The sequence below is a fragment of the Daktulosphaira vitifoliae genome, unplaced genomic scaffold (genome assembly GCF_025091365.1).
Source record: "Daktulosphaira vitifoliae isolate Bord-2020 unplaced genomic scaffold, ASM2509136v1 Scaffold_3, whole genome shotgun sequence".
NCBI classification, from domain to species: Eukaryota; Metazoa; Arthropoda; class Insecta; order Hemiptera; family Phylloxeridae; genus Daktulosphaira; species Daktulosphaira vitifoliae.
This window is the reverse complement of record NW_026099574.1, coordinates 29,062,484-29,074,115: the sequence shown is the minus strand read 5'-3', so window position 1 is coordinate 29,074,115 and position 11,632 is coordinate 29,062,484. Positions and strand designations below refer to the sequence as shown.

Sequence of the window (11,632 nt, the reverse complement as noted above, 5' to 3'; positions counted from 1 at the left end):
AAACCTTAGATATTTCCCTTTCATTTGATATAATTTTTTTTGAAAATCTAACACTTATTCTGCTCACTGGGGGGATTTAAAATAGTAACTTTTTTACAAAAAATAACTTTTTCAACTTAATTTTTGTAAATGTTCCGGGTATACTGCGTCCTTTAAACATACATAAAATTAAAGCTTATTTTATGTACTACAAAATGAAAAAAAAAAATCTGTCCCGACGACCTATCTTCTATACGCAAATGGCTACCATATTCAAAAATATGCTATTTTTGTATGAAAATTATGGGTTTTGTATTTTATTTCAATAGAAGTTGATGTTGCTTTTGCAATTATCCATCAATTTTTTAAAATTAAACACTATCTACAGATTTGCATCGAAGCGTTTCTTATGATAGTGATTTTAATCACTGTCAGATTAAATCTATACTGGACCCNATGTTCGTTATTATCCTATCTTTTTTAGTCACTCTTGTTAACCGTCCAACACTCTGAACCACCCTCATGTTTTATTGTTGAGCACAAATTTTTGCCATTCATCTGCTTATCAGTTTTCTTCACGCCATAACTCCCCCACCTGAACCAAAAATATTAAACTGTTTTTCATCACTAAATAATACAAACTTCCAAAAATCATTTTCCTTATTAATTTGTGTCTTCGCAAAATCTACACGTTTCTTTTTTTCTTCATCTCTGCTACGCTCATTTTTTGCTCTACTTTCTTGTCAATCGCCCAACACTCTGAACCATACATCATTACTGGTCTCACTGTAGTCTTATCAGCTTCATTGGAATTCTTTTATCGCCCAACAGACCAGACGCTTCTTTCCACTTCAACCATCCGTATTTAATCCTGTGTCTTACAGCCTCGTCAATACCTCTATTATATTAATGTACCTTTTTGGGACTCCTTTTCTCATTAATGCTACTTTAAACCTCTCTCGGTTCTCTATCATACCTTTTCTCCAAATCTATAAATACCATACACAACTTTTTCATCTTTTGCCTATATTTTTCTATTAGTTGTCTCAGACAAAATAATGGCTCCATTGTTGACTTAGCAGGCATAAATCCAAATTGATTTTTAGATACCGATGTCTCATTTCTTATTCTCTTATCTATTACCTTTTAGTAAACTTTATGCTTCTATAATTTCCACACTTCTGTATGTCTCCTTTACCTTTAAATATCAACACCACAATACTATTCCTCCATTCTTTTGCATTTTTCCTTCTAATAAGATTTTTAAAAAATGAAAACAAGATACATAAGACATTAAAAAAATTGTTTTGATTCAAACATTTTTCAAATAGCAGTTTTAAGTAAAAAGTTTTAAAAATTGTAAATTTTTAGACAATTTTTCCTATTTACAGAAAACGAGGAACATTTTTTCAATTTTTTAGGGTAATGTCTTTAACTAGATAAAATTTTTGAACTTTGAAAAATATCGATCCAGTAAAAGCTGAAAAAAGTGGTAATGGGCACAAAAAAGACACAACATAGTAAAATTAATCTCAGCTTTGCATCGAAGTTAATACAAAAAAGACACAACATAGTAAAATTAATCTCAGCTTTGCATCGAAGTTAATACGTCAAATTTGATTTTTTTTATAGTAATCCTTAAGAAAAAACAAATATATATATATATATTTTACTTACTGCTAAATTACCACACATATGAGTAATAAGTTGCATGGTTGCTTCCTTAACCCTTACTACATCCCATTCGTGACCCTTCACCATAACCATAGTTGAATGAAGCTTTGGTCTAGTACGAAACATGACATGAACATTATAATTTTCTTGAATAGAACCAATGTATGGGAATTGGCTAGATGGATCTTGATAATTTTGGACAGTTCCAATATTTGGCCAATCAAAACAAAATATCAATGGAGTCAATTCCTAAAAGATTTTTTTTATGTATAAAACTAGAAAACAAAATATCACAGAATTTTTTTTATAAATCTAAAATATAATTTTAGGATATTCAAAAACACTTAATCAGCATGCATGTTATTTGAATAACATATTTTAATGCTTGTTATACTTTTTATTTAACTTAAAACCTGAAACGCAATGTTTTAATCTAATAAAATTTGATATTGTAGCGAATTATATTTCTGCATTTTGTTATAATCCTACAACAAAGTCACGCTATCCTTGAATCCCTCAAAGTGACTCAAACAAAATTTATAATTGCATATAATTCACAGACCCGAGTATAATCGTATTATGAATTTGATCGTTTTATTATTATAACGAAATAATTATTAAGAAAAATTTATGTCTTAAACTCATTTTTACAATATATTTACATAGACAATTTTTTCTCAACACTATCGAATATACCAATAACATTATCAAAAACCCAGCACATGGGGGTCGCAGCACAGTGGTGAAGTGGCATAGTTGGATCAAGTATAATGATATCTGACAGTGATTAAAATCACTATCAAAATAAAACGCTTCGATGCAAATCTTTAGATAGTGTTTAATTTTAAAAAATTGATGTATTATTCCAAAAGCTACATGATCTGGTAGTTCCTTATTAATATCCTGATTAAGATAAAGTATGTCGAATGAAAAAGGGATTATTAAAAAATATTATTTCTCATAAAAAAATTGTGTTGATCCATACACTTTTCAATAAGTTATAGCATCATAATGTTAAAAAATGTAAAATATAATATCAAGAATTTTTTCACAAAAATAGCATATTTTTGCATACGGTAGTCATGTTCACCATGAAGACAAGTCCAGAGTTCTAATTTTTTTTTTTTAAATAAAGTAAATTACATAAGCTTTAATTTAAGGTAACAGACACAAAAAAAAAAAAAATAAACACATCTTAGTAAAACCAATACCTTCTCAGCTTCGCATCGAAGCTAAAAAACATTGGATCACAGTGGTGGATCCAGAGGGGTGGGCGTAAGGGCCGCACCCCCCCCCTCTTTGCTATTGGCTTACTGGTTAAATTTAAATACCTTTAATTAGGTCTTGGTATCTAAAAATTTAAAAATAAAAATAATAAGTGCATGCGAATTGTGTAGGAACACCCATATTATCGAAATAACATCATATACATTATAACTGTTTATTGAAGCAATATTTAATATATGTGAAGCAACTGCTGTTATACAAAAATCTGCTAAGAATACTATGAAATGTCCATGCTTAAATCATTCGTTAAACAATAATTTATCTAGATCAAATAAGGTTCAAAGTGTTAGAAATGCTATTGGAACCATTGAAGAAATAGTCAAGTTTTTCAATGTTTCTGCTAAAAGAAATTTCGTTTTAAAAAAACATCTGGGGTATAAACTTACAAGTCACTGTGTAACTCGCTAGGTTTAGAGGCATGATTATATATTAGAATTTATTAATTACCTTCCATTTATTTAAAAAGTTTAATAAAAATTTCTGCATGACATGATTATTTACTTCATCAAAAGCCAACTTATTATGCAAAGTTACACAAGATGGTGAATATGTTATGAATATTTTTTGTTTAAATGATATAATGTGTCTAACAAGACCTTTAAGTATACTACTTCAAAATAAAATATAGACCATTTTTCTGCTAATACTATAATAGAAGACCTTAGAGAAGTACCGAGGAAAAAACGGAATGATTCCAATAAACATTTTGATATTATATTTAAAAATGTCAATGAAATTATATCTAAATTAAACTCTGAACTAAAACTTCCTAGGACTACAGAAAGGCAGATCAATAGAAATAATATTAAAGTTGACTCTACAAATGAACAAGGTTACTGGAAAATAACAATTTACATTCCAATTCTAGATGAAGTAATTACAGATTTTGACATTAGATTATCTTCTAATAATAATTCTAATTTTCTTCAGTGTTTCAACCTTAATTTTTTAATGCTATCAAATCTAATATAATTTCTTAAAAATACTGAATAATATAATAAATCTTTAAAGGATATTTCTGATGAATATAGTGTTATTTGGTGAATCTACTTTTTCTATTGAAAAAAAACTCAGGGGTGAAATATCTTTATTAGAAAATTTAGGTCAGACATTGAACTAACTACTATAACATCACCTATAACATTATTCGACAATCTTGATACTTAATACTTCCCAGTATTATCATTGTTAGTTAAAATACTTAATATAAAAAGAATTTATGATTAACGATTTTATTTTTATATACCTATGTCCACAAAGTCATCAAAAAACATATACTATAGTAATTTAAAAAATTATTATGCAGCAAACATTAAATAAATTCTTAAAAATAGAAATGTATTAAACACAAAATAATAAATCAGTTCTTAAAAAAAAAAATGTATCTAGTAACGCCCCCCCCTGGAATAAATTCTGAGTCCGCCCCTGTTGGATCGTAAATAGTTGGTCTAACATTTTTTTTCTACAGAAATTATACATAAATTTTAATTATTATAAATTAATATAATTTATATAAATGAAAAACATTATATAAAAACTATTTATAATTTAATTATTTTATTAATTATAAAATATTATATTGTATTTATAAATTACCCGAACACGTGCTCTAGCTCGTTCGACGGCACCACAATTTCCAGCAATAGAAACTTGATTACTTTTTTCCAGTAAACTTGTACGGTTTGAATCCGGAAAATGAATATGACATCCAGTATTTTCCATTACTTGCTTAATTGTCAGACCTCCTCGCCCAATAATATGAGAATGGTCAGTGTAGCTTAGGTCCAACTTCATTGTCACACGATTACTCTAAAACATTAATTGTAATATACAATCAGTGCCGTATTTAGGAGTGGTTCAGAAGGCATTAGTCTCTTCCTGAAAAAAATTCTTTGAGGCGAATCTCAATATAATAGATCAAAACTTTTAAATATTGCTAACAATGGTGAATCAAATAACAATTTTTTATTTTAATATTCGTAGTCATGACTTAATGATATTTTATGTTCTTTATTTATATTTTAAGATTATCATCATAAAATTAATAAACATTGAAAAAAATTTTTATAAAAACATTTTGATCAATAAAATTTATATAGCCACCTCACGCCAAAATCTTATAAATGGTCCTGAATAGAATTATAACAACTTTAACCTAACTTAAAGTGAAAATAAACACAGTTAAATAGAAAACTTTTTTACTCATCTTTCATAAATCGTATTAAATTTAAGTAAGAATAAGGTTTTAATTTAAAAGGGAAGACAGTGTAAATTAAAAATATTTAACTATTTCTAATATTGAAATAAACTCCTACAAATTTAATTAACTTTTAGCATACCCTATCATCTAAGACGCTCATTACTTGCATTTTGGCCGCTTTAACATCATCTGGAAGTCCTGCGATTCGAACATGTGGGTCTAAAAAAGTATTTACGTTCATATTATTAAAATATTAAAAATCATTTTACCATATAAATTTTTATCATTTTTGAAGACCTTTAAATTCACACTATAATTTAGTTAGTGTTTCCTCAAGAGTCAGTGGCGTATTTAGCGTATTGGACACTCGTAGGCTAAATTATTTTTCTGACCTCTCTATATTAGAATTATAAGGAGGTAGCTTTAAAAAAAAAAGTCCACTCTCTAAAAATAAAGTCAGCCTGGGCTCCATCCACCTTAGACTACTCCTAAATACACCACTGTTAAAAGTACGATTTTCATTATTAACAATCATTAAAATTATAGGTAAACTAAAAAATTAGTATATTAGTAGAAACTGAATTTCTAAGCAATAATTTTTGATACACTATATGAAAGGAAAAGATAAGGATTAAATCTCCATAATGAAATCCTGAGCATGCCACTGCAATTTTTAACTAAAAACTTGAAAGTTGTTAATCAAACAACAAAAACTAAACGTATCTTTTTTTTGGTGATAAAAAGAGTACATAGTAAATTAAGAATAAAAATTTTAAATAACATAATAAAAAAACACTAAACAGGAAGATGATTTTAAACTATTTTTTACCAACCTTTTTTAGATTTTGCTCCAATTTTTAACCTAGTTGGCCATAATATTAATGTTCTAGTATCAGTCATAACCTGTATCAAAAAGTTTTTAAAAAATACCAATAAATTAAACATAATATACTAGAAATATTAAATTATTAATAGAAAATTAATCCAAATTACTTTTTGAAAAAAATTGACTGCCGTAATCCCGTCTTCTCCATCACCTTGAAAATAAATGTAAATTCAATTATAAATTCAACCGTTGATTATAGACGCAAAACTAGGCGACTAAAACTCACCAAAAGTGTTGTAAAAAAAAATATAATTCTTTGATATGAAATATTTTTAAAGTTATGGAAATAAAAATTTAGTCTCTTACAAATTTTATACTAGTCGTGCTTATGTCATTAAACTTAATAACATACTGTTTTCCCCTTATTAGTTATTTATTCATAAATAATAAGGGAAAAATAATAAAATAGGTGCGGGTAAAAAGCCCTATCTTACATATCAGCATACACCGTTAAAGATAATATTTTTAGTGTATTAAATTTTAACTTATTATACTGCAATGCAACTTCAATATAATATCAACACGTTTAATATATATTAGATATTTAAAAATTCACGTAGAGTTATTTATCTAATAAGTTCCAAAAGATTTGATGAGCCGATTTGATTTAATCGTTTGTTTTTAAAGCTAAGTTAAAAAAAATCTTGACTATTAGAAGTATATTTTAATAATATTGGAATTATTGGTAATTTGGAAGTAACATTTTTGCAAAATAATAAATCATAATATCGTTCCAAGTTCAAAAAACAATAAGATATTGATTGTTTTCTCAGTAAATGAAAAATATGCCTGATATAGGCTCCACCAAAAATAAATACAATAATTATTATTATTATTGTATTATTTAAAAGTTTTAATTATAATCATAACTTTTAATGTATAGAGTAAAATATATTTTTTTTGTAAAATTGATAAAAATTCACATCTAATTGATTTCTAAAACTTCAATCTTCCCGATCGACTTATAAAATACAAGTATACCATTAATTTCATTGTACCATAATATCTTATATTTTCGAATAAATTAAACTAATCTTAATTAACCTCAATTATTAACATGTTTTTTATGGATTTCCCCAGTTTTTAAAACTAATAATTAGTCAGTTTTAGTTTTTCCGAAGAATTTATTCTACAATATATATGATATTTTTATGTCTAATTTAAAATAAAATGTAAACAGTTTTCATTATCGTTGTATACTGTAGACTTATGTGCATAACATACTTACAGTGTAACATGGCCTCGAGCTTTTTCCTGTCGACTTTAAACCGTTCCTTAGCTAAGTCTTCTGTTGACTCTAAGCCCAAGGTAATTGCCAGCTGATGCATTTCTTCACGGCTGTCACTATAGCTCCTTCCAGATGTTCCCGTTCCCGAATCTGACACCTCAGACATGGTGTCTGAGCTAGCGGCCGAGGACATAGCGGCCATGCTGTTTGCTGTACTGTTGGTCATTTTACACTACCTAAGTGGTCTATTTGAGTACAATAACCGGGACGTCCAGAGTGACGGTACCTATCTACTGTATAATGTTATCGAGAGATAATAAATTTAATTTAACTATGAGGTTATCGAAATAAAATTGAGAATACGAAATCGTAACAAATGGTAGGGGTATCTTGTTTAATTTTAAATAGTTGTCAATATCATATCAATATCTGCGAAAGATTATACTTAACCAATACCTTTAGATGTGTAATTTTATCATAACATTAATCTATTAATAAATAAATAAATTAATGTATTAAAACTCTTTTTAGAGATCAAAATTTTAAAATTACAATCATTATTTTGAAATTGAGAAGATATTATATTTTAACTTGCATGTTTTTTTTATTATTTATTCCCATTAACAATACATTAATTATAATTATAATTTTTGTAATTAGGCTTTTAATCGAATATTCGGTTTGTAAATGCATTTATTACAGTAAATGTAATTGGTTTCGGTTATTATTGGAACATATCTAAGTTTTATAGAGAAAGCTTTAGTAAGAATTTGCATTACGAGTGAAATAGATAGCTTAGAATTAAGGGTTGAATTGTAAATAACCCATATTATTGGTCCAAAAATTTACTGAAGTGTTTGAAACATGTTCATCTCAATGTTTTTTTAATAGTTTTAAACGCTATTTAGTAAAGTTTAGTACAAAATAATTTAAGTTATCGCTAGTAAAATATAAGGAAAGCGCAAATTTATCAACTAAAATTTTAATTTGTCATCTAGAGACCTTTATATAGGTTATGAATTTAAATTCCAAACCCAATTTCATCCTCTTAGAAGCAGAATTTATATAAGCGATAAAAATAAAAGGGCAGTGTTTCTCATGGAAGTACGTGTAAAGTTTATAAATTAAATAAAGATTAGACAGTAGACATCACCACTTCGACACGCACACTATTTCTTTTAGAGAAGGGTATTCTAGAACTTGGCCCTTTTTCACAGTTATTTTTATAGGGATATTTTTCTTTCTGTTTGCTTTAAATTCTAGAGCGACGTTATAATTTTTAATAAGTATATTAAACATAATTATATAAATTTATTTATTATATATTTCAATGAAAGCATAATTTTAGTTAATAATTTAAAATTAAAGCGACTTTAATTTCAGAATTTTTTATTACTTTCACTTTAAAATGTATCTCTGGCCTGAATTTCATGTTTCTATCTATACGGGAAGTATCACATAATTTTGATAATGAATGAGTGAATAACAAAGTAGACATTTTGAAATAATAATATTAACTTAATATTAAGAACTCATCTCTCACAGAATTTTAGTCTAATAGAGTATCATCTATACTTAAAGTTTCCAGCAACTATCTTAAGTAGAAACTGATATATGTAGATCTGAAAATCCGGTGAATAGTTTCGTGTAAAGATACTCGTGTATTTCTAGAACTTAGTCCAGCGAACTGCTATGCGGTCAGATAATATATAAATTTTAAAATCTGAGGCAGTCAAGACGCCATTGCAATTACGGTACATATTAATTAGCGTGTCTACATAAAGGATTATCTTTAAAAATATTTTTTCCAAGCTTCGCCTAGACGAGGCTCTGTCCCAACCCAGGGCCCTGTATAACTCAAGCCTACGGCTCGTTAAGTCCTTTGGACAGTTCTTAAAAGATGGCCACTTATTCCGGTAGGAATACAAAGCGTAGCCGGGTACAATAAGTGTATTTTAATAGAAAAATAGTCCACATTTGTAAATAAAATAAAAATATAACAACAAAAGACTTAGGTGTATTTACAATTATACTTCATAATAATAACCGACTAATTAGACTAGTTTACAACAAAATTGACCTATGACTTATGATAGTCATTTTTTATGTAAAATCGTCCACTGAGTCCGAAAATAAAAACTGATAAAAAAAATTAAGATAAAGTATGTCGAATGAAAAAGGGATTATTAAAAAATATTATTTCTCATAAAAAAATAATGTTGATCCATACACTTTTCAATATGTCATAGCATTATAAAGTTAAAAATGTAAAAAATAAAATCGAGAATTTTCACACAATAATAGCATTCGGGAGCCATTTTCACCTTGAAGATAAAATAAAGTCCGAAATTTTTTTTACCATAATAAAGTATATTACATTAACTTTAATTTAAGATATATATAAAAGTGTCAGACTTTCCGGAACACTTTCAAAAATCAAGTTGAAAAAATTAATTTTTTGTGAAAAAAATGTCATTTTAAATCCCCCCCTGTGGGCAAGTAAAGGGTCACATATAAAAAAAAAAATATACCAAATGAAGGGTAATGATATCATGCATCTATAAAAAAAAAATTATATTGATTCGGTTATTTTTAAAAAAGTTATAGCAATTTTAAGTAAAAAAAATTTTAAACATTTTGAAAATTAGCGATTTTTAAATTTGTAATTTTTTTGAGGTTTCCCCCATTTACGGGGAACGAGGGAAATTTTTTCAATTTTTAAGGGTAATGTCTTCGACTAGATAAGATATGTGATCTTTTGACGTATCATTGAAAGAAATCGGTTGGGTGAGAGCTGAGAAAAAGTGGTAACAGACACAAAAAAAAAAAAAAATAAACACATCTTATAAAAACCAATACCTTCTCAGCTTCGCATCGAAGCTAAAAGAAATCGAAATTTTGTTTTGAAAAGTAATATTGTGAGTAATTTTTCAATATTTTTTTCTATATTTTACAAAAATTGAAGCATCGAATTAAATGTTATTAGGAAATTTGTTTTATTTTTCAATCTCCCATAATTTCTTCATTTTTTTATCAATATTACAAAATAATATATAATTTTCTTTGTTATGTATTACAGTATAATGTCTATTGAGTATATTATTGATAAATTTATTTTTTATTGGTCTATTTGTATTTTCGGACTCAGTGGACGATTTTACATAAAAAATGACTATCATAAGTCATGGGTCAGAAAATTTTTTTTTATTTGTAAACTAGTGTTATTATTCAGCACTGCATGTAGGCAAACTTAATAATTATTAAAAACAATATATAAATACCATGATATTAGTGAAAACTACATAAACAAATATGAAATTTAAACAAGATTGATATGCGCAAATCAAAATCATATCCTACTAAAAACTATGCGCAAAACAAAAACCAACGGATTTCAACGAATTTTTCAGGGTACTTTGGAATGTCTCTGGTCAGGCATGATAAAATTTTCAGATTATAAAGAGAAAAACGTTGGTGGCACAAAGCATTTTTGATCAAATTTTTAATGCTTATTATGTAAAAAACTCAGCACGGGGGGTCGCGGCACAGTGGTGACGTGGCATAGTTGGATTGGACTAGTACAGATGATATCTGACAGTGATTAAAATCACTATCACAAGAAACGCTTCGATGCAAATCTTTAGTGTTTAATTTAAAAAAATTGGTAAATTATTCCTAAAGCTACATGATCTTCTTTTTCCTTATTTATATCCTGATTAAGATAAAGTATGTCGAATGAAAAAAGGATATAAATATTATTTCTTAAATGTAAAATTTAAAATCGAGAATTTTCACACAAAAATAGCATTTGATAGCCCTTTTCACTGTGAAGACAAAATAAAATCCGAAAATTTTTTTTTTATAATAAAGAACATTATATTAACTTTAATTTAAGATATATATAAATGTGTCAGTATTTCCGGAACACTTTCAAAAGTTAAGTTGAAAAAGTTAATTTTTTGTGAAAAAGTTGTCATTTTAAATCCCCCCCCGGTGGGCTGGTAAAGGGTTAAATTTATAAAAAATATACTAAATGATAGGTAAAGACATCAAGCATCTATAAAGAAAACAATTATATTGATTTGTTCATTTTTGAAAAAGTTATGGCAGATTTAAGTAAAAAATATTGAAAAAATATCAAAAATTAGCGATTTTTAAATTTGTAATTTTTTTGGAGATTTCCCCCATTTACGGGGAACGAGGGAAATTTTTAAAATTGTTGAGGATAATGTCTTCGATTAGATACAATTTGTGATCTTTTGACGTATCGTTGAAAGAAATCGGTTCGGTGAGAGCTGAGAAAAAGTGGTAACAGACAAAAAAAAAAAAAAAGAAAAACACATCTTAGTAAAACCAATACCTTCTCAGCTTCGCATCG

At 27.2% G+C, this 11,632-nt stretch overlaps 1 protein-coding gene across 2 annotated transcripts in view; it reads right to left on the bottom strand.

Moving 5' to 3' along the window:
- Nucleotides 1-7,550, bottom strand: part of LOC126900809 (protein bicaudal C homolog 1) — a 24,300-nt gene extending 16,750 nt beyond the window's left edge. The window contains exons 1-6 of one of the 2 annotated variants that reach the window (XR_007702922.1): nt 7,255-7,550; nt 6,134-6,177; nt 5,974-6,043; nt 5,280-5,359; nt 4,537-4,749; nt 1,657-1,902 (exon numbers count right to left, since the gene is read on the bottom strand). Coding sequence is in view for 1 of the 2 variants with exons in the window: in XM_050676768.1 (XP_050532725.1) it covers nt 1,657-1,902; nt 4,537-4,749; nt 5,280-5,359; nt 5,974-6,043; nt 6,134-6,177; nt 7,255-7,480 (879 nt within the window). In the remaining variant the exon portion in view is untranslated. The remainder of the gene's footprint in view (nt 1-1,656; nt 1,903-4,536; nt 4,750-5,279; nt 5,360-5,973; nt 6,044-6,133; nt 6,178-7,254) is intronic. The other variant, XM_050676768.1, reaches the window with a different exon arrangement.
- Between the last annotated feature and the right edge of the window lie 4,082 nt (nt 7,551-11,632).